The 24,499-nt window shown below is 39.4% G+C and overlaps 1 protein-coding gene across 8 annotated transcripts in view; it reads left to right on the top strand.

Annotated features, from left to right (window-relative positions):
- Positions 1-24,499, top strand: part of NLGN1 (neuroligin 1) — a 529,256-nt gene that overhangs the window by 271,905 nt on the left and 232,852 nt on the right. For 6 of the 8 annotated variants that reach the window (XM_064164807.1, XM_064164806.1, XM_064164810.1 and 3 more), the window contains 2 exons: positions 5,337-5,396; positions 17,415-17,567. In XM_064164807.1, the coding sequence (XP_064020877.1) occupies positions 5,337-5,396; positions 17,415-17,567 (213 nt within the window). The remainder of the gene's footprint in view (positions 1-5,336; positions 5,397-17,414; positions 17,568-24,499) is intronic. The other 2 variants (XM_064164812.1, XM_064164811.1) reach the window with 1 other exon arrangement.

Genomic DNA, 24,499 nt, shown 5'->3' with positions numbered 1-24,499 from the left:
TAAAGTATGTAATTGTATTTAACCTGCACTAGCAGATTCCGTGATGTTTCAACCCACTTAGTGAGATTTTCTCCTGCCCATGTTATTTTTGCAGTCAGCCTTAATCTCATCTCTTTCCCATTCTATTGAACAGACACCTTAACTCAAAAGAACGATTATTGCTACAGAGATTTCCAAATTGCTAGATCCATGGAGTCTATTTAACCTAATGCAAAAGGCCCTTTATTTCATTCCCACTTTGCTCATTATCAGAAAACATTTTGACCCAAACAATGACTGTATACATAAGCACAGCTTTATTAAGTTTAGAGTGTTTGCACTGTTGTTTTACAAAGTGCTGTCAACTGGCAGTATGACTTTTTTGATGATGAATATCTTTCCCAGGCCAAAAAGCTAATGACATCCACAGCTTCCATGCCTCCCACACACATGCGGTCCAAAAGGCCACGGATAATTTCTGCCGAATCAAGACCATAAAGAGAGAATTTATAATCAGCTTTAATGTATTTGGGAACTAAAGTACCTTAGTCCATCAAAGGGAATGATAAACCCCAGAATTAATAGGGCTGGACTTTAATTATTTCTGAGCGCATAATTATTCTTTAGCTAAGTGGACAGGAGGTTTGTTATTTCTCCTACTCTGAGCACAGGAAAGCCATCTGCAAAAATGCAGCAGTCAACTGTCCAGATTTTCAAATGAATCATGTTACTTCCTTTGCATTGATTGCAATACAAATAGAGTAAATATTTGAATAATCCTTTAAATAATGTAAGAACTGTTTTCAGCTGAAATGAGTAGAGAATCTGCTCCGAGTTCATCTTGCACACATCGTTCTTTTAGCTTCGGTAGTAAGACTATTCATTGCCTTTAGGAGACATAAAATGTAGTAATCTCTTCCTCCCTTTTTTAAACTGACTTAGGGGTCTACTTTTCCATTAGCATTAATGAGAATTATGGGTATGCAGCAACAGGAGACTGAACCTTAGAGAGTCTCTTGATAAGTAAATCATCTTCACGTCAGCATTTTAGAAGCTTTAGTATCCTTCCCCCCTACACCTCCTTATTTATGGTACTTGATTAATTCGTTGATATTTAATATTTATTACAGAAACTTTAGCAAAGATTTAGGCCAGTACAATAAAGCAGCATATTTATTTGAAGGCTTTTGTCTTAAATACAGTAAAACAGTCTTTTTGTAATGGATGCCCATTTTTGTAAGTGAAATACTCCAAGAGATCCTAGGAATAAGTGAGCCTTTGTGAAAGAGGAAGAGAAGCTGACATGGAACAACAGTGGAAAGCAAGTGTGGACCAAAGACTTTTGGCAGTCATAGTTCTGTCATATCTGTACTCTTTTGTTTTGTTGCCTCCTACTCCATCACGTCTTAGGATCTGTATTTTAAAACATTGGTTTCTGTTACCTGAAAAGAATATTAAAGAGGTGAAGGAACTGTAAAGAATTATATATTGAATAAACAGTCAAAGCTAAAGAAATAAATCTAGCTGAGGAATACATTTAATTTACAAAATCATAAACTTTCTCTAGACTGTTAATTCAAACCTACAGAAAATAAGGGAAAATGATAAATCTCCTAAGCAATTTCAGTCCTGATATATGCTCACTTAAAATGGCTACTGCTGGTACAGTTTGTAGGTTCTTTCCATATGATTTTATTTTGTTTATCTGATGGTGACTTCAGCAGGAACTTCTTTACTGGAAGGGTCACAGAGCACTGGAACAGGCTCCCCAGAGAGGTTGTGGAGTCTCCTTCTCTGGAGACTTTCAAGGCCTGTCTGGATGTGTTCCTCTGTGATCTGTGTTAGATAGGATTGTCCTGCTCTGGCAGGTGGGTTGGACTCTATGATCTCCTTGGGTCCCTTCCAACCCCTAACTTCCTGTGATACTGTGACTTGGGACTTCAGTCTTTCTGATCATACAGACACAGTGATGCTGGTCTGTTATCTGGAGAATAGAAGATTCTCCAGATATGAAATGGTTGGAGGGCTAATGCAGGACTTTTCTTAATACTGCTTTCATGATGTCAGAAGTTTCTTCAGCAGCCATACATGAAACAGGCAACACAGAACATCAACAGTTGAGCTCAGAGCTCTGATGCTTCTTTAGGGATTCAAGATTGAACTACTTGGTGTTGCTACATGCCATTTTAGACAGCCATGTGCACCATGGGGCTTGAGAAACACTTGGGGTGTTTCTCTGGGAGATTTCAGAGCAATTTACAAATACAAATGAATATATAGGGAACAGGCATGCAGTTTCACCGCTGATACATAAGGACTAAACAGGAAGCAGAAAGTCTGTCTGAAGAGTTTTGGTCTGTGTTTCTCTAAGCTAGCTGTTGCTGAGGGCTGGTCCATTCTATCTACAGACTGGAGCAATTTGTGGGAGGAATCTTGTCTCATCTCTTTCTTAACAGAACACCTTTAATGGTGCCTTGGTGGGTCTGCCACATTCAGAATGCAGCATCCTACTTAAGGGATGTGTCAAGCAGAGTCAATACAAGAGCGACATGGCATCAATATCTAGCTATAGTAGAAAGCATGTTTAATCTGTGACAACGTGAAATAGGTCAGTCCCTTTGCAAAAAGAACTGTTGGGCCCTGGAACAGGCTGCCCAGGGAAGGGATTGAGTCACAATCCCTGGAGCTAGTTAAGACTTGTAAGATGTGCACTTAGTGACATGATTTGGTGGTGAACTTGGCAGTGCTGGGTTAACAGTTGAACTCAGTAACAGCAAAGATCTTTTCCAACCTAAGCAATTCTCTGATATAAGGAAGATGATCTGTTTTTAATGTTTTTTAGAGAAACTCCTGACGTTATAAATACTGAAGTTGATTGTAATAGCTAACCTCAGTTGTACTTCACCATATTGTAAACTCAGAGATGGTATGACATCAGTCATTCCCTTTGAGATGTTTGATGCCCTGTGGGACCTGTTTGATGCTATTGAAACCTGGAACTAACCAGGTTTAATAACTAACCAATTCAATAACTAACTATGATCTACAAAAAGTACTTCCCAGAGGCCAGCCATTATAAAAATAGAACATTCATTATCTTGGTTTTATCCAGAGAAGAACTTGCTTCTCCCTATGCAAGTTATCTGGAGAAATGCTGTTTGTCTTTCCAGGTGCTAATTTCTGGTGACTTTAAAAACATTCCATGATAAGAAGAAGCCTTTAAAATGTGTACATGTGCATATCTTTGGCTCTGTCTGGCTTTCTAGGAAGTGCCTAACTCTTAAAGTTCTTCAGTTCATTCTTCCTGTTCAGAGTGCTGAAAACCCGCCATGAAATTATTGTTATTCTTTGCAGACATCTTTTACTTTTCTGGATTTATGCTTTAGAAATAAAGTTGCTGTGGCAGGAGAATGATGAGCAGCAAGACATTCAAATGTGTGCATTTGGATAGGGTCACATTATCAGGAGGCCATTGGTTGTAAAGATTGTATGAAAGACTTGTATTAACAAAAGCTATTGCATCGCCAAGGCTCTGTGCAAAACAAGAGTGATTGTTGCAGGTGTGGCAATAAGAATGCTTGTGTTTAATTTCTGATGTATAATTCTAGTGTTCTGTATTTTGAATGAGTTTTAAACTGTGTTCTTGACTGACACAGTAATTAAGGTATCCAGCTTTGATTTTTGATAATATGGTCCAGGTCCTAGATCCACAGTTAAATTTTCTATGTATAATTCTAGTGTTCTTGTATTTAGAATGAGTTTTAAACTGTATTCCTGACTGACACAGTAATTAAGGTATTCAGCTTTGATTTTTCATAATATGGTCCTAGATCTACAGTTAAAATTTTGTGGTATTTCATGGGTTGTTTCTGTTTCTCCAAACCATGCACCTGGTACAAACATTTGATGAGTTTATGTTTTTTTTAAATGCAACACTCAAAGATATGGTATTTTGCCTATGAATGACAGATTTAATGCTGGATGAACTAATAACCTGTAAAATAACAGAGATAGAGAGCTTATTAAATACAAATGTTTTAATACTCCATAGTGCTTACAGTTAAAGCATGTCTCTTGCCTGCATTTACTGCAAATATCAACACATACTCTTCATCTCTTTTTTTGTTGTTGTTGGTTTTTGTCTATTGCTGTTTTATGCATGAGGAAGTTCTTGTTTTCTACTCTGTGCTTGGCTGGCTTTTTCTTTTTTTGTTACATAGTCCTGTGTTCGTACTGATTGCTTTTTTGCATGCAAATTACAGAATGTCATGGAAATGAGAGAGCTCTGAAAAAAAAGGAAAGATAATGCTGAGTTCCAACTGTCTTTTGTTTGTGCGTAAGTGTGTAAAATATATGACGTGGAAATATTTTCAGAATGGCCTTTGACTTTCCTTCTGGTGTATATTTTTATTACTCACTGAAAGGAGTGGGCATTTTTCCCATTGGAAAATATCATGAATCTATTAATACTTATTAATGATACAGGTGCTGGGCATGTATGAATTTTATCTTGGCAATCCATTTATAGAAGCGAGGCATCGTGCGCCTCGCCCCAAAACTGTGACTTCAATTCCATATTCAATGCAACTTTAGTACACTGTGTGTGAAACCCCTGGCCCTGCTGAAATCAATGGCAAAAGCCATTGGCTTCAGTTGGTCTGGAATTTCACTCTTGTTTCTAGTTTACATATGGATTTTCGTGTTCCTTTACAAATATCTCAGCAGGTAGTCAAAGGTTTCAAGGGAATCTACAATTCTATTGAAAAGAGAATGTAATGAGTGTGTCAAATTAAAAGCAAACCAAACAAAAAAGGCAAAGAAGAAAAAAAAAAACAAAACCCCAAACTCATGCTTATCTTTGTAAAGCATGAGCTTGAATGGTTGAACTTAGAAATGTGAATTAACATTTCACAGAAAATGTTATTTAAACCAACTGTCAAGTCATTTATTAACAACCTTATTGCATCAAATGCAAGAGGTAATTTGGCAGTTCTTGTCTCTTCTATTCCTAATAACAACCCCAAGAAAAAAGCAATGAAATTAAGTTGATAAATATAGTTTGTGGTGGGTATGCTTTTAGTAAACAAGCTTTGATTCTTCGTTTAAAGCCAATAAAGCACAGGGCACTCTTTGATTCTTGTGCTAGATGTTTCTAATAGCCATACCCCCTAGGGAAGCTTTGCTGTAACGTTTGATAAAAGTAATGAAGAATTGGTTGTTATAAACTAAGATTTCCCTCCCTGCAAATGTTTTTCTTGAAACATCCGTGGGAATTTAATAGTCACTGTTTTTTTTCCTCAGTCTTGTATATTCTTGAATTGTCTTTTTTCCTCCATTTTCTCCGTTCTCAATCCTAGGTCCCCTTACAAAGAAACAGACAGATGATTTAGGTGATAATGACGGTGCTGAAGATGAAGGTATTTTTTTGCCGCCAAACTGATTTGCATGACAAGGATCCCTGAAAATCTTTTTTCTCCCCTCTTTTTTTGACTTCTTGTCTTCTTTTGAAGAGTTTTTTTTTGGTTGTTGTTTTTTTTTTAATTCCCATTTTTGATGTGTTTTGTCTTCTTGCTTGTTGTTCTATATATATATCTATATATCTCTATATTTTTAATTTTTTAAAAAGAAAGAATGTTGTTAAGTTTTACGTTTTGATCCAAAGCAGTAACAATATTTAAAGAGGAGGGTTTTTTGTTTTCTTGAAATGGACTTTTGCTATGTTGCATCCCACCTTTTGACTGAATTTTGTCCATACTATTTAAACTAACACTCTTTTAAAGTTTCTCTGTACACCTTTTTGCATGTTTTCTAACCCTATGTATTTCACCAAGTACAAAGATGTTTCTTTTTTTTCTTTTTTTTTTTATTTTTTTCACTGACCTCAGTTTGAGAAACATAAAAAATGTTGTGTTTTATAAAAGGAAAAATACAGAAACTTCTTGGAAAGTGTCTCTTGAGCAACCAAAGTTCCCCAAATAGAAATCCTTCTGCATTTACACTGCCACGAACAAAGAGTAGCAAACACAAGACTACTCCACCTCCCTGCAGAAGAGAGGTACCTTGGAAAATGGCAGAGATTCTGCAGCTGGTGAGGCTCTTTGCAGCACCAGTGACATCAGTATAGCTAAACTGATGTCTTCTAAAGGAATCTGATCCCTTCTGATTACTACAAACTTCTAAAGGTGTCTGTCTGCTTGTGCTGACCCTTAGAAAACTCTATTACCAAGTAAAATTGGAAGCTTCAAATGTCAAGCATATTATCCTGTTTATGAATTATGTCTGTTAATCATAGAAGCTATGCAGATTTGATATTTTTTCAGGGCTATGAAAATGGTAACAAGGGGCTCTTTCTCCTGAGCAGTCTCATCCCTTCAAGTAGATGTGCTTCAAAATATCTGAATCTTAAACACACACTTTGTGTATTTTATGGTCAATGAGTAAAACAAATTACCATATAAGACCAGAAGAGTTGCCACTTGCTTCTCTGTAAATGTCTGGTGTACTTTTTGCCAGATAGTGAGATGAAGCTTGACTTGTAAACTGCAAGGCTCTTAATTAAGACATTTTTCATCACACAGAACATTGACTGTTTTACTCAGTCAGAAAGATGCATCTTAGCACAAAAGATGATGAAGCCACCAAATAGGAACATTAAGCTTCTTACCCAATAACTGGACAGAGATTTACAAGTAAACAGGCAAATTTTTGCATATGTTTTTTATGATCCTCTACTGAATGTGTATGTTAAGCATATGAATGAAAACCCACCAGGTGGGCCAAGATTTGAAAGAAGAACCTAACTGAAAATCTCCTTTCATGTTATTCAGAACTAATTATGATAATTCAGATCCACTTAGCTCTAGGAAGGCAAGTCAGTTTTACCTCATTACAGAATATTGCAAGGGACATTCCTGTGTATTCTCCAAGACCTGTGATATTGAATTAGCCATCGTAAAAGTTACTCTGTCTTGGTTTAACAATATGTTTTAAGAAACCATTTGAAACCTGGGTTATTCATCCAGTGGACCTTAATGGCTCTCCTAAATTGCTGTATAATTGCCAAGACAGATGCTAATGGCTTAACATTTGTTGAGTCCTTCTCTGCTTAGACACACTTGAAAGAGACTACTCGGTTTGCTGGAATTCAGCAGAGAGTGGTTGCTATCAGAAAGCAGTTTAGTACTTAGAATCAGATGAGAGCAGGGATCTCACTCTTTGGAGAACAAGTGGCCATGTCAGAGAAAACCCATCTCCCACATTGACAATTACAGGAGAAGGAGAGAGGACTGTAAGAACCCAGCAGTCCGACTAGAGGGGCAGGAACACATTTACAACACTAATAAATCTCTTTAATTCATAGGACTGGGATTAATTTTCTCTGGCATACAAGTGACAATTTTGTTCTCCTTTATGTGCCAACAGAAGAATACAGGCAGTAATTAGACTTTTACTGCTTCCGAGACTCACAGAGAGACAGGGCAAATTTAAATTTTTATGATCGGTAGAGACTGAAGGCTGCTGGGATGGCTGCTGGGATGCTGCAAACCCTCCTGGCTGCTGAAGCTCCATATTTCCTCAGTGAAGGAGCAGTAGCAGATGACCTGCATGTCGTGAATGTGCTCTTCTGCACTGGAACACCATCCCTTGTGCAGAACTGCAATTCACAGACTTCAAGTCATGGGTATTTGGGTATGAATAGCAGGAAAAAAGAGGAGCAAACAAAAAAGTCACCTTAGCTGTCTACATTTCTGTTAGCCTGTCCATCAAACCCTTCATCTTTTGGACTGTGGTAGTTTTCACTCAAGACACAAACCTGCAAAAGAATAACAGGACAGAATAAAACAAACGCGAAGCTGAAAGAGTGATGAAATTGGAACAGTAGGGAGATTGGGCTATGCATGGTGAAAAACAGCTCTGGCACGTAACCATTCTACATAAACTATGTCCAGTGACTCCTGAAATCACACAATCACAGAAACATCCAGGTTGGAAAAGCCCCTCAGGATCACCAAGTCCACCCCATAACCCTACTCTACAAGATGTGCCTTAAACCATGTCCCCAAATGTCACATCCAAACGACCTTTAAACACATCCAGGGTGGGTGACTCCACTACCTCCCTGGGCAGCTCATTCCAGTCCCTGACCACTCTCTCTGTGAAAAACTTCTTCCTAATGACCAACCTAAATCTGCTCAGTCTCATCTTGAGGCCATTCCCCCTTGGTCTATCTCCAGTTACCTGTGAGAAGAGACCAGCAGCAGCGTCTCCACAACTTCCCTTCAGGTAGTTGTAGGCAGCAATTAGGTCTCTCCTCAGCCTCCTCTTTCCCACACTAACCATCCCTCAGCCGCTCCTCATCAGATTTGTTCTCTAGACCAAGGATGGTCTCTCCATTAAGAAATTCAGAGCTCCTATGTCCGTTTCTTCTGTCACACCTTTCCTAAAGAAAGATCTGCTTCTCTGATGAAATGCCTGGGAATCATTCTGAATTATGTCACTAAAACATCAAGGTTTCACTAGAAAATTTCATCGTAAAAATAGCGTTCAGTAATCCTACTCCCATCTGCTGCTACATGCCGCTACCACTATATTGTAGTCCAAACCTTGCTAGCACAAGCACTGGAATCCGTAATCAGACCTGGATTTCTGGTATGTTCTGCAACCAGTAGACCAGGCTTAATTAGATCATTTTTCATTTTTGTTTTCAAAAGACCCAAAGGCAGCAGTGCGCATTACCAGCTAATGATCTGCAAATTTTCTCTTTAAAAAATGAAGGTATTTTCAAACTCTGTGAGTGCAAAATGTGCAACAAGTCAGAAATTAGATAAATGTATATTTTTCTTCCCCAGTCCGAATGCATTCTTGTTTCTGCTTAACTCTTTCACACCTACACTTGAAATTGCCTACCTGCTTTTCATTTGAGCAGAGTAGCAGAAATTAATAATCTCTATTAATTGTGGCTATTAATTTCTGTATTAATATTGTTTTTTATTATTACTATTTAAAAACCAGGAAAATTCCCTAAAGTTCTTTGGATTTTCAGTTGACAGGAAGCAATTACACAGAATTAAACAGTTTAAACAATCAGGACTTGGAAAATAGGAATGCGAGAATGGGAATAATTCTAACTGTGCTTCTGGAGTCCTGGCATTCACTCCAGCAGATGTACTCATGATGCTTTTGCTCTCTGAGTAAGTCTCTTGTATCAAAGATGCTTTCAAACTCACAATGATGATCCCAGGGTAATATACAAATATCTCAGGCAGAGGGAAGAGATGCTGCTGAGCTGGTAGTGTTAGCTGCATACACGTGGCTGCCTTTCACAGGCCACAAACAAGGAGAGGCAGGAACACTTCATGCTGAATGCAGGAAGGCTGAGTAGAGAAAGGCAGGGTGCAGAATGTAGAAAAGACGTCGTTTCTAAATCATCCCCCTTTATATGCTTGAGTTTGAAAAGCAAACTGGCCAGTAGGCACTAGCACCATTGTTCTGGCCAATGTATTCAAAGCTTTGTGCCTCCTTTGACCATGCAGGCATAGTGAGGGCACCTCAAGACACCTGACACGTGGTGCTAAGCCCTCAAGGCTTTGCTTATCTGACTTACATTGGGATCCCAGCTCCACAGAAGGAGGAGAGTCAGGGTTAAACCTGCCTGGAAGGATTTATGTCCTACCAGGACAAGCAGGCATCAAAAATGAGTGGCAAAGGCATCTGCAATCAGTGAGCACTGGGGCTGTCCCTTTTTGATAGTGGGGGTGGGTTTGCCCATGTGCTACACACAGGCAAGCGGTGTCTAGTGCAAAAAATTAACTTGTAGTTTCTCAGCAGTTGAATAGTGCCATGGTCTGGTTGTTTGGATAGGGCTGGGTGCTAGGTTGGACTGGATGATCTTGGAGGTCTCTTCCAGTCTGGCTGTTTCTATGATTCTCTCTAGACCTTTCCCAGTCTAGAAACAAGGCTTAGCTTAAAATGTGAATGAAAATATTTTAATCTTAATATTTTGTCTCTGTCTTAATTTTGGCAAGGTAGTAATTTAACTTGATTTAATTTGGCTGTAGCAAAACAAAGAGCGGCTCTTTATGAACCCTTAGTTCTTCTCTGCTAAAATCCTTAGCATGACTTCAAATACAAGAACACAAAGCATTAATCAGCTATGTACTCAGGCACCAGAAGTGGACTTCTGGGTAGTTAGCGCTATATGAAATATCCATGAAGGATTGCTCACACATGAATTCTTCTTATCCAGCATTCTATCATACATCCCTTACCCAGCACATCAATCTGTCAATCTTAGATCCTTATTTAGTCCCCAGTTCTATTTGAGCATCTCTCAATGTTTAATGTATTCAGTCTCACAGCATCCCTCTGCGACAGAGGAATGCTATTATTCCATTTTTAGAAATGAGGAATACAGACTCTGAGCTTGAGGAATGCAGACACCATGCCCATAGTGAAGCAGGGAACAGCCTACACGCCTCAGAAGCGAGGTCTGCCCTGTAATTGCTAGTTGTTTCTACCCTTCCCTTCTCCATTCCCATCTCTCCTGTGAAAAAGGAGACAGATTAGGAACAGATGTTGCTGTTTGTTCACAGGCTGTAACTGTGATGATTCTGATCATTTAGTCTGATGCTCTGTCTTATATGGGCTATTTGACTTCATTGACTGGAGGAAGGTCTTGGTCCAGAGCATGTTTTCAATCAAAACAAACAAAAAACCACTCAAATTTTAAATTGCTAATGATGCAGAACGCATCTGCAAATCCCTTCTTATGCCTAACAGACTGTAGCGTCACTGGCACAAAAGAACACATTTCAGAATTGAGGATCTTCTCCAAACCCCCTATCAGTCCATTAGTATTAAAATAAACCAGGTTGCCAAGTTTAGCATTTCATCTGCTTTCAGCTGCCACGGCAAGAACTCGGGAGAGAAGATCTCTCCGTCTGGCACCAGTGGTACATTTTCGGACTTCAGAGCGCGGTAAACAGCAGAACACATTTGCCTACCTCGCAAAGCAACCACATGCTCCAGCCTTAATTATAGCCTTTAATGAGTTCCAGCCAGGCTGGAGTAGCACAGATCCTACAGCTTTGGATGAACTTGTTAACTGATACACAGAGATATAGTCATGATTCCTTGTCACCCATTTATGTTAGCTTGGCAACCGCAGCTCCCAAGTACAGATTCCAGCGTCACTTGTGTATTCGTTTTTGCTGATTACATTTTCCCTTTACACTGAGAACTTCAGCTTAGGCTGATTTTTTTGTGGTGATATTATTAACAGTTGAAAACGTGCATAATAAAAATTCTGACAGACCTTTAATTTAAGCACCTCTTTGGGGCTCTATTGTACTTTTAGCACTGCCAAATAGCGCTTGTACAGTGAAGAGTCTGTCAGCTTTTGCATTTCTAACTATCAAGTTTTAATAATTGAAAATTGCTACCTAGCTGACTAGGAAGTAGTCCTACCTAGACTCCCTAGAGTAGTCCATTCAGGTCCTATTCTAATGACAGCCTGCTCCAGCTCCTTACCTATAAAAACATAAACCTTACTTGTAAAAGCACAGGCTCTTTTTAACGTTAGAATATACATTCATATAGTCTTCCATCTGGATCTCAAACCACTTTCAGGCAAATCTAGTTTGAGAGTGCACAAAATGGTCCACTGGTTTAACAGAAAGAAATAAAGGAGATTAATTCTATTTGTCTAAAAATTTGAGGGGTTTAGGCTGTATTTTTAAAGTATGAAACATGTCTAGAACCTCTCTGCCGCTCTTAATGAAAGGTCAATAATATCACTATAATAGGCTCAGGACATCTAGCTTATGAAAATAGCAGTGCATCTATGAGGCATCAGGCAGATCTGAACTGAAAGGTCCTTTTGAACACTGTTAAAAAACCCTGTTAGAATACTGTTAAAAGGCTTTCCAGTGATTAAGAGTAGTGCTGGTTGGTGCTGTGCTCTACTTAAATATTTTAGGATAAAGCCTTTTGGAAGAGCTATACCTGCAGAGAATCATAGAAACAGCCAGACTGGAAGAGACCTCCAAGATCATCCAGTCCAACCCAGCACCCAGCCCTATCCAGACAAACAAACCATGGCACTAAGTGCCTCATCCAGGCTTTTCTTCAACACCTCCAGGGACGGTGACTCCACCACCTCCCTGGGCAGCTCATTCCAATGCCAGTCACTCTCTCTGGCAAGAACTTCCTCCTAACATCCAGCCTAGACCTCCCCTAGCACAACTTGAGACTGTGTCCCCTTCTTCTGTTGCTGGTTGCCTGGCAAAAGAGACCAACCCTCATATGGCTACAACTTCCCTTCAGGTAGTTGTAGCCAGCAATGAGGTCTGCCCTGAGCCTCCTCTTCTGCAGGCTGCACACCCCCAGCTCCCTCAGCCTCTCCTCACAGGGCTGTGCTCCAGGCCCCTCACCAGCTTTTTCGCCCTTCTCTGGACACATTCCAGTACATCAACATCTCTCTTGAATTGAGGAGCCCAGAACTGGACACAGCACTCAAGGTGTGGCCTGACCAGTGCTGAGTACAGGGGAAGAATAACCTCCCTTGTCCTGCTGTCTATACTGCTCCTGATCCAGGCCAGGATGCCATTGGCTCTCCTGGCCACCTGGGCACACTGCTGGCTCATCTTCAGCTACTCTCTACCAGTACCCCCAGATCCCTTTCTGCCTGGCTGCTCTCAGCCACTCTGTCCCCAGCTTTGTGGTGCTGCTTGCAGTTGTTGTGGCCAACCCTGCACTTGGCCTTGTTAAATCTCATCCCATTGGCCTCTGCCCACCCATCCATATAATTTCTACATGAGGAACGCATAGTTTTTACAGTAGCCAATTTAAATGATTTCTCCTATTCTTGTGTTTTGATGTTTGAGAACCAAGATTTATGCAATGCTCTACATCAAAATGTCAACATTTAAAAATGACATTTAAAATATTTCTCCTTGTGACATCTGAGCTATACTAATTGTGTTTTTGTGCTAAATTGTCTCCAGGTAGGCTTTCTTCCCTTCCTATTTTGCTTGTTCCTTGCAGATCCATACTTCTTAAGTCACGTGGCCAATTCACATCAACTTCAAATGACTGAAGCTCTAATTATGTTTTGTTATATATGACAATTGTGACTGGTATTCACAGTCAGATCTGGTTCCCTGTTGTGTGATCTAGCAAACACAGAGTAAGACAGCCCTATTCCTAAATTGCCTGTAATTCTAATTAAGGCCAGACATAAAAATTAGATGCAACAAACATTGGAGCAGTGCAGAAGAAAGGAGATGATGGATATCATAATAAGAAAGCTCATGTATGTGTCACGCAAATAAGATCATTCTCTGCTACACAGTAAGCTCTTCTTTAGATGTTATATGAACCAGCAGTTTAAAGCCAAACAAATCACAACACTCAGACCCTGTCTCCTGTGGGAATAAAAACTGAACAGAGTTGAATTCAAGAAGACTTTTGCACAGCACTATCTCTGTATATGCCCTTGGAAATATTAAGTGTCTGCTTTTTTAATTAAAGCAACACTTAATAAAAACTGCAACAAAAAGTACATTACACAACTAAAATTAAATCAGTTTGCAAAACTCCACTAGGCAGAAATGCCCCATTTGTACCCCAATTCTTCAGCTTCCAAATGAGCTCCTTCCACAAATGACTATTAATCTCCATCTATAAATAGCTATTAATCTGTGTGAGAAATTGTAACTACAGTTTGCTGAGGCCACTCCAGCAGCACACGCATGCAAAGGACTGATGATCCTTTGAGGTCCCTTCCAGCCTCTAACAGTCTGTGATTCTGTGATACCAGCCTGCAGGAAAGAATGATTTTGCAAAGTATGGCTGCCAAAATCTCAGTTCTTTTCTTTCTTGAGCTGGGCACTTCAATAAGCACTTCTGAAAACCTTCTTTTGAAGCAATACAGAGTTTCTCCTCACAAAGTATTATCTGAATGGTTCCTCCATTTTCTTTTTAAAGGTTGATGGTTTTTATGGGGGAACATTTGGTAGGAATCAATTCCTGATTATGGTCTGAATCTTTTATTTCTTTGATCTTATTCTTTAATGACATCCACTAGTTAATAAGTTCTGCACTTAAACAGTACTGCCCCAGCTGAATATCTGCACCTTTCAGATATTCTTAGCTAGAGACTGCAACTGGCAGGAAAGCACTGACTGTAAGTCTAAGGTGCAAGGATCTCTGTTCTTCATGTGAAGAGCCCCAGAGCTGCCATACAATCCATTGCCCAAAGTGCCACTGGCCTCAGCTGAACGCTGCATAGCCTCACAGATGTCTCCATCCAGTGCTAGATCACAGTATCACAGTATCATCAGGGTTGGAAGAGACCTCACAGATCATCAAGTCCAATCCTTTACCACAGAGCTCAAGGCTAGACCAAGTGCCACGTCCAATCTTGCCTTAAACAGCCCAAGGGATGGCGACTCCACCACCTCCCCAGGCAGCCCATTCCAGTGTCCAATGACTCTCTCAGTGAAGAACTTTCTCCTCACCTCCAGCCTAAATTTCCCCTGGCGCAGCCTGAGGCTGTGTCCTCTCGTTCTGGTGCTGGCCACCTGAGAGAAGAGAGCAACCTCCTCCTGGCCACAACCACCCCTCAGGTAGTTGTAGACAGCAATAAGGTCACCCCTGAGCCTCCTCTTCTCCAGGCTAAACAATCCCACTTACCACCTGAGACCCACACAGAAGCACCATTTTTCTTTTGTAGAAGGGATTTCTTTTAAGACTGAAAAGTTTGGCAAAGCAACCTGAGGAAAATTCATACTTCATGTCATCTGCTCTGACATGGCAGACAGGCAGAGCTGAAAATTAGTATTTCTTTGTCTGTAATCTTTACAAGGTTATTATTGGTGGGAAATAACAGAAGTATGGTAGAGACAGAATTTACTCAGAGCATCACTTCTTTTATGCCAGACTTTATTCATGAATGTGTGTTTCTTTTTGCAGATAAAGGGCACCCATTCTTTCCTAAATATTCCAATATTATTTTCCAGATAAACAGGCCACTACTACCAGCATTTCATTACTGTTCACAGTTGGTGCTCTGTAATTCTATGTAATTTTAATTAAAGAAGAATTCTGAGACAATCTCCCCCTGTGCTACCACCAAGCATACAATTAACTGTGTACAATTTCTGCTGGGAACAGTCACACAGTGAATTCAGATTAATAATTTATTATTGCTTCCATATTTGTATCAGGAAAAAAAAGCAGCACAGGCCACGAACAAACCATTTACTGAAAACAGTAGATGAGCTTGAAAGGTCTGTTTCCTTGGTGTGGGTTTTAAACCTCAGGAGCTCATAATCCTGTCCTACAGACAATGAAGATAAATAATCTCTTCAGCTTTACACCCTGAAGATTGCATGTTGGAAAGCCCTTACTGTATGCTTGAGCGAGGAAAGCAATAGAAGCAATTTCATGCCCAACCTTTCATCAGGTTTTTGGTCTTGAGTAAATGATTGTTCTAGTATTTCCAATATTGAAGATCCAATTTCTGATCTTGATTGTTCTGGCATTTTCTTCAAATATGAATCAATAGAAAATAAGAATAGCAACTGGGCTTTCCATAAACAGACACATCTGTGCTATCTTCTTCAGCAAATTTTCAAAGCAGGGCTTTTAGTGTAGCCACTCACACCTAGTAGTCTTTATGGTGCTAAGAGACAATTCAAACAATTCTGCAGAGAGTTTACTTGAAAGCTTCTTAACTGAGATTCCTCCAAAGCAGAGGAGTAAACAATACATCTGAGGTTTCTTCAAATGCTGGAGTAATCAGGGAAGTCACTTGAATGCTGCCATAATGTCAAAGAAAGTCTTCAAATCAGAATATTCTGTACAGTTCCTCATGCAGAGGTCTTCACACACACACACAGAGTATCATCAGGGTTGGAAGAGACCTCACAGGTCATCAAGTCCAACCCTTTACCACAGAGCTCAAGGCTAGACCATGCACTCTTGCTCTTGTCTTCCTGGAGTTTGGGGGAGTGTTATGGAATATTACTGACTTGGGCAGTAGGAAAGATTCAGGCACTTAGGAAATGAGATCAAAATACAATTTAATTCGGAAGTAAAAAATTATATTTATACCTCAGCTGATTTCATTCCTGCACAACAGAAAAACATACTTTAAGGACATATATGATCCCACTGCTAACTGCTACTTTAATTTGGCATTGGAAACAACTTTTCTCACAAGGAGCAATGTTTAAATATTAAAAAATTTATTCCAAGTAGATGCATCCATAGAATCATAGAATTAAGCAGGTTGGAAGAGACCTCCAAGGTCATCCAGTCCAACCTAGCACCCAGCCCTGTCCAGTCAACTAGACCATGGCACTAAGTGCCTCATCCAGGCTTTTCTTGAACACCTCCAGGGACAGCGGCTCCACCACCTCCCTGGGCAGCCCATTCTGATGGCAAATCAGACTGCTTAGGGAACAGGGATGCCCAAATCACAGAATCAGAGAATTGTCAGGGTTGTAAGTGACCTCAGACATCGTCCAGTTCCAACCCCACCTTCCACAGACGGGGACACCTTGGACTATAGCCCCATCCAGCCTAGCCTTAAAAACTTCCAGGCACAGGACTTCCACCATTCTTCAGAAAAAAAGAAACTCCACACAACATGTCAGTATCTTATTTTGTTGTTTGTGAGAATGGCAGAGCTTCTAAGATTTGAAAGTGTTAGCTGCATTCAGTGTCATGTCTGAGAACCTTACACTTTGCATGAATTCATTTAGCAGCATTGTTCCAGGCAGCTGTTTTTTTCCAAATATAAAGGCACCTTTCAATAACTGAGTCAAACTCTAAGTTCCCACATGCCTTAAACGTCAGGCTACCCAGGTTACAAATAGTATCCATTTGAGGTGTAAGTGTCAAACAGCCTCCAAGTGCTTCAGAATGTAGACTTCAGACCTATCAAAGAGCAGCTGTTTATATACCCTCTTATCAATTATTGATCTTGCCCTGCTGCAAGCAGCCAACAATTGATGTGTGAGCAGAAATTTGGTTTACCTTAATAGGCTGAATCGCTTTTAGCTAAGTAAGCGGAAAGGTGGGCTGAGCTTTCAGAAGCGTTCAGACTTTGCCTAAACGAGTTCACACTGATGGTAGCAGGCATTTTACATCAAAGACCAGAATCAGTCCACTGTCCCCTTGTGTTTGAGCAAACATGTTACCATTTTCAATTCCTTTCTGCTTTTCTGAGGCTAACAAGTATGAACTTCAGCCACGGGCAAACCACAAAGAAACACTTATGGCCATCTCCCCATTTTCTTGTGTAAAAGATGTTGCTTGAGAAACACTTCAAGAAAAATAACCTCACTAAAAGAAAAATAAATGCATGTATCTATTTTTTTTCTCCTGGTACTTTCCTGAGATAAAATGTGTCTTAATGTTTTTTCCAGACATTCGGGACAGTGGGGGACCTAAGCCTGTGATGGTGTATATTCACGGAGGGTCCTACATGGAAGGCACTGGAAATTTATATGATGGCAGTGTTCTAGCAAGTTATGGGAATGTGATAGTCATCACAGTCAACTATCGCCTTGGGGTACTTGGTAAGAAGCTTTCAGCTTTCCATTAATCCCTGCTATCTGCAATGCAATTCATGTCGTGCGTGAGAATGTCTTTAAACACCCCACAAACAAACAGGCAAAAGAAGAAGAACCAACTTTTGGTTGTCTTTGTGAAACAAAAGGTTTGTATTCTGGGAATGAGATATAAAGACGTTGCAAGTGTTATCTAGAAGAACCTCTTGTCGTGCTGTTAGAGATAGTCACACTCCTGAGCTGTTAGACAGAAGAGTCTCGTTGGGTTTTTCTGCTGCGCATAACAGTGATGTTTTACTTCAGAGACAACTAAATTAGGTCTTTTGAAAACATTGGGTCACAGACAGGTTTTCTGTTGGAAGAAAGAGACCAGGTTTTGATGATCAAGGTTTTTTTTCATGTTCTGTAAAAGCAAAGGAGGTTATGAAAACATTATTTCATAAGAGCTATACTTCTTACCCATTTGTTTCAAGCTTCCTTGTGGTTCCAGTGCTTCCAATATCTCTTTTCTAGGTCAAATTAGAGAGCAATCAGAGTCGCTTTTGAGTGTTTCAAATACAGTGAATGGGATGTGCTGATGCTGTTGTCAGCCCCATGGGGTATTCCTCTGCTGGACTCTGTTTCTGACAATTTTTACTTGCTATTTGTTCACATTTGTGATGTCAGTTTGCCAGCTCTTGTGACAATGTGATCGTTGCTCTCTACTTCTGCATACGCTGCCAAAATGTTGCATGCTGAGACTCCTGAAAGCAGGAATTGAATTCTGGGATGTTACAGGGGTTGGACCAGTAACCTGTCAGAACACTTACATAGGTATGGGAGTATCCCCTCTCATGGCTGAAGGCAAGTATAGGCCAGGTGTCATTCACAGGAGGGAGCTGGTTTTGAAGACCAGTCAACTTTCTTTTCAATTCATGGCCATTACCAGTATCTACTACTCTGGTCTTCTTTTGTGGGATTGTTTCATTTCATCTGTGCTCTGTTTTGTTGTGTTTTGAATCTGTTTAGCACAATCCCTAAATTCGTTGCCTCTGATTTGCTCCTCTGGGTAATTTTCTTCCAGTGGTTTCATTTGTGTTAAAATGTGGCATCTGAATACACCTGAATTTCAAAGGGAGGGAATAGATTTTGGCTTTAGATTTTGAAATGAAGTCTACTAGAATTATGTTTTATGAGGGACTGAATCATTTTCAGAAGGACCATTACTGGTTTTTTTGCTGGATTTATCTTCTTAGTATCCAATTAAAGGTTTCATTTGTCATATACTTCTTTAGGGAAGGCAATTCTGATATTTTGTGTGTTTTTTTCCCTCCTCCTGTGTTTCAATTTATAAGTGACTTCAAGTCCTAGGCACATACTAATGCAGCAGTTGATAACCTGTAATGTACGCTTCTAATAGACAGTTTAATTTTACACTGATGTTCTCATCTTTGCTATGTCAAACATTGGTCTATGTTACATGCCAGTAGTATTCTGTCCTGTAATGCAGTATGTATTGTCTGAAAGCACAGTTTATTTTTGTGAACTACTTAGTCTAATTCCTCAATCACTTGTAGTTGCAGTGTTTGAGAGGGCTAGTTGCTTGAAAGATGAAAATTAATTCACTTTGGCGGATGGTAATGACTTTTCCACATGTAATTTAACAGTGATCCCTGAGGTAACCCACTGCTAACATCTTACTGAGCTTAGGAGGGTTCCATTTGTGTTCGTGCTTTTGTGGTTCTTTGGACTTTGTGGTCTTTACAGACCCCCCAAGGGGCAGTGAGCTGATTTGCTTTTAAGTGAGACCTATTACATTAAAACCTCTAAAACTCAGGCTAGAATCCAGTGGTTGGTGTGAATACTTGAAATTACTTTCAAACTAACTACAGTAACCCTGTACCAGGCTTGCAGGGTTTCCTTAGTAAAATGTAGGCACCCGTTAACTATATGTAGAAGTTGTTCATATACTTTGTCTGTCTGTTACGTGTTAAATAAGTAATGATGACATGCCACTAAATAGGTAACATAGCAGCAGAGTAGGAATCCCACAACAGAATCTGCACAGTTTGCATTTTTTCTGCCTGGTCTTAAGGTAGCCTCCAAGCAGAAGCTTTTGCATAATCATAGTAGATAATAACTTCTGCTGGTTTAGAAGCCTTGTTCATCACTGTGCAGCAGAAGGTTACCCTTTGCGCTCACATTAAATAAGATCAGGGTTTCAAACACCTAGCTGACTAATTCTCAGCTTGCCTTACCTGATCATATCCCATAAGGTGAGAGGTTCAGCTTTACTCTCTGCTGCCTGTGGGATACCCTAGATCTCGTTTCATTGCTGTTTAAAATGCCTGGCTGTACAGAGAGAAGTAATACAGGGATTTTTTTTTTCACATGAGAAGATGTAGAGACAAAATAAAGTCTTAGCTTCTCACTTTCATATGACCTTTGTTGGTCTGGGTTTCTTGTGTCTTAGCATAGATGACTTCTGCGAGTCCCAGGAGTTTGGCTGTGGTTTCACTGAGTTTCATGCTGTGACATTTCTTAACAAGAGGCCACTTAAATAAATATTTAGAGCTGCAACAGCGACATTTTCATCCGGATCTATCATGATGGAAATAGGAGGGTATGCTGTGATATTAGATTCCTTACAGTACCATTATTAAGTCCACAGCAGACAACTTTTGGTGGAATTCAGATTATTTTTCTGTTTATTCTGAATCGAAGCATCCTTTGTCATATAGACTAATCTGCTTGAAGGCTTGCATTTTATGGACATGCAAGATTTAGTCCTAAATAAAATATTAGAAATGTGAAGGTGAAATCCATTTGGCAAAGAGAAAACAATGATAAAAATTAAAGCAGTATGGAGCAAGTGCATTTAAAACCCAAACAAAACCCCAGTGAGTTCCTGATTCAACTTTGAAGCAAGGCTGAGAATGAAAGTCTGTTAGAATCTTTCCTTGGAGAATGATAAGATGGAAAAGAGAAGTGTTTGCCCTGAAAAATTGAGGACTACTGACTGAGAAGCCATTGGAAGCAGACTATTTATATCTTCTTTACATTCTGTTTAAATGCAAGTCTTGCACAAGCAGTCTCATCTAGCGGCAAAGACTGCACGAGTAGTCTAATACCCTTGAAGGACAAAAGATAGGAGTGAGTGCAGGCATATATTTATGCCTTGTTTTTTTTAGGAGAGGACAGATATAAAGACAAGTTTGGGTTTTGAACTCAGCTGATGTGAGACTTCAAATGCTTGTTTAACATACATCCATCTGGTATCTGCAGGCGCTTTTTATTTAGATTTCATCAAAGAAATGTAAAAAGATTATGAAAGGAGTCTCTTTAAGATCCAGTAAAGATCATGATAGACATATTTAATACTGCCAGTGCTGTTTGCTGGGTTCTGTCTTATGAAAGGTTTATTTAGAAAAGAATGCTTTGGGTCAGCATTGGCTGCAGCCTCTTTCGCTCTCAAGAAGGGAAAGGACAGACCTGGTTTATGCTAACTGTGTGCTTATTTCTTTATATTATTGATTTATACTTTGTGCTCTTGATTATTTTTTAACCACAGGACTTTGAAAGAACTGAAAGACACATTTTTTTAGTGCAGCTCACAAACCGGACTGGGGAATGGAAGAATGATTCACAGGAATCTTCAGGTTAAGCACTGCGTTAAGTTCCTCATTTTTTACCTCTTTAAGAGGCAGTGGTTTTCCTTATAGAAATAATTGTGTTTCCAAGGGTCTGGTTCCAAAAAATGGTCATAAAGAAAAAGGGAGGAAAAAAATGTATTTGTATTTTTTAGTTCTCATTTTGAGTAACATCTGCACTGGGAAGGCAAATGTTTCCTAACTGTAAGACCATAATTTATGCCAAACTGAAGCAAGCTCAGAAGTGAGTCTTGGTTATACTTTCTTTCCTTATAAGCAATTTTCCTTTTTGAGTAGGTATTGGAATCTTTGCTGTCATTTAGTCTTGTGTTTATATTGTCACCCTTTTTTTGGAGACTATTGCCTGGGATTACTGAGTAGAAATCTTATCCAAGTGTTCTGCGTCTTCATTTCCCCCTGCCCCTCCATTTACACTTTTAATGCTGAAAGTAAAACCAGTGCAGCACACTCAAAGGCCTGATGTCCTGGTTCTTGGTAGTGCATTATTCCCCAAATCTCTGCACTGAAATCAATGGGGCTCCAAAGTACAGTGCTTCCTTTTGTGACAGAGCCTAGCTGCCTAGAGTTGGAAATGATACAATGAGGAAAAAGGGTACTGGAGAAGTTCTATTCATGCACAGAGCTTCTTCTGAGAAGAACTATTCCTTGACGAGAACTGTTGTGTTTTCCAGCCCAAATCTCAATTTTTCAGCAGTGTGTTGGCTTACAACATTCATGTAAAAGTATAACTCAGAACAGCGAGCACAGAACAAAGCAAAACTACTGTCACAAAAGCCCTTTCATACTTTGGGCAATGACTTGTAGAGCTTTATGGACGACGTAGTGATGCACCATGAGTCTAATTAAGCCTTAACATGTTTTGTTGCTGTGTGTCAGGATACATTAGGGAAATGCATTAGGTTTGAATGTACATATTGCTTCTGTGTCAAATCATACCAACTGGTGGTATCTTACTGGCTGCAGAGGTAGGTGAAATATAGGGATTAAGCCTAGTAGTAAGCATTGAGCAATCTGTGCCAAGCCTAGTGGCATTTCTGTCATTACCCATCTATCACTCAGCAAAACATTGCACATTCCCAGCAGCCAAAAATTAATGCACAACCTTTCCTTTATGAGTAACTTGATGCACATGGGCTTGTTCCCTTTACTCTAGTAATTCCAGACTGTAGCCTGGTGAACTTTTTCATGTGCACAAGAATGATCTAGTTAACCATTTGCAGGATTGAATACAGAGATGAGAATATATTGTAATGAAAAATAGTTCAGAACCACTTGCAAGTACCTGCCTGTGTCAGGAGTCTAATTCTGATGTAATTGACTATAGAGTGTGGCCTTGGTTTTACAGTTTTCTCTTTCTAAATAAAGTAAGATGCCATTTGGGTTTTATTTTTTCAGTGCTTTCAAATTGGATCTGTGGGGGTTTTGGTTTGGTTTTGGGTTTTTTTTCAGTATTAATCTTATTTTGGTAGTTATTTACTTTGTATTGCTCCCATCACATTGCTTGGAGGCTTCCTCTTCTCTCTATTTTGACACAATGGTAATACTAATGAAAATATTAAGCAGAGGATATCTTTTGAGTATGTCTCAAGATCATCTAACAAATGTAGAAATAACCCTTTCAAAAACTGCTTCATTCCAGATTAATTTTCATATTTCATAAAGGTGCTATGATGAATCAGTGTTCTGTGTCACATGCATAGCCTATCACGTTCCTATTCTACATCCTCTGGAGAGTTGTGTCTCTTCCTGCAGTAAAAGTAAGCATCACCCACTCATGGCAAAGGGCCTATTCAGTGTGACAGTGGAATAAGAAAGCATATTCAAAGTAACAGTGGAATAAGAAACTGTATGTTGGTTAGATATCAAAAGAGATTAAAAATGGAGCAAGATTTTCCCCCCACCACCACCACATTGCTTAGGTTGTGAGGTTTTCTTTTATAGTTTGCAATTTAATATCCAGTAAAAGTGGGGAAATGTTTGATCATTAACATCAGTGACAAGCACATCCATTATCTTTTTATGAAACCTTAAAGGTACTGTCAGGAGATGGCATTTTATTCTGTCTTTGCTCCTCCACCAAAGGGTCTCTGATGAGCCTTTTTTTCTATTATCCATTACCTAATACGTTTGAGTAAAAGTGATAGATAGAGCAGAAGATTATATATTATTGCCTAATTAAAAGTATGTTACATTGGAAGTAAAGATGGGAACTTAATAGCAAAACACCTCAGAATCTGCAGTCAAAAATTATTAAGCTTTCTGAATTGGAAGAAGATGCAGAGAATGATAATTCATAAATACTTTCAGGGACACTTGGCAACTTTAGTCTCCTTTAGATAGACTTTAGATTGAATATTAAGATGCTTATGAATGAAATTTTAACATTTGAGGATTAGGCAGTAGGGAAAGTGTCCAGAAGGCTCTATCTGATCTCACCTTAGCCTTGGGCATCACTGTTTCTTCATATGAAGCACTCCAAACGAATTTGATGCTAGATAAATAGAAGAAGATAAGCTGGGAGGCGTACTGCAGTTATCTATTCCCTCTGGTGGTGTACTTCACAAGGGCTGATTTGCACACACTTAGAATTCTAAAAATGTATTAGACAATTCTTATTTAATATAGTAGGTAACCTCAGGTCAGCCTGGCTTGCAGGAGGCCCGAGCACAGCTCATCTAGATTTACAGTGTCCTAATTTCATAGGTCCATTAATAGAATTAACATTCAGATCTCAAACCTGCTGTAATTAATGACATTTTGGGGGCTTTTTTTTTTTTTTTGTTAATGTGAGCTAGTACCAGCCAAAGGGAGTCATGTAGGCAGTGAAGCAGAGAAAGGAAGCTTGCCACACTTGGGTCTGTACCATCAAAATGACAACACGGACCGGCGGTAAACAATAGATTAACGACTAGATATGTTTAAAGGGTCAACTGCAGTGCACAGCAGGTGACACGTTTATGAAATGGGAACCCTGAATATATAGTGCACTTCTAAAATGAACCATTTCTTTTCTATTTGTGCTTTTTCTAGCACAGCAAATTGACATTATCCACCTGCTTGGATAGATGGATGCACACGCTTGTTTGTTGGGGTTGTTTTTTTTCAGGGCACGAAGACATCATTTTGTTTGCCATTTAGTAGGTTTCTATCTTGGTACAGGTACATTTTAAATAACAGGTTTATTCTAACATTTGTCACTACACTTCTGTTTTGGTAAACAGAAAAATAACAAATAACAAACTTTAAAACTATTCATTTTGGCATAAGAGCAGTTTGTGTCTTTTCTGTCGA

Source organism: Pogoniulus pusillus, chromosome 26 (assembly GCF_015220805.1).
Source record: "Pogoniulus pusillus isolate bPogPus1 chromosome 26, bPogPus1.pri, whole genome shotgun sequence".
Taxonomy (NCBI): Eukaryota; Metazoa; Chordata; class Aves; order Piciformes; family Lybiidae; genus Pogoniulus; species Pogoniulus pusillus.
Note: the sequence above shows the minus strand (reverse complement) of the source record. Positions and strands in the feature narration are given on the sequence as shown.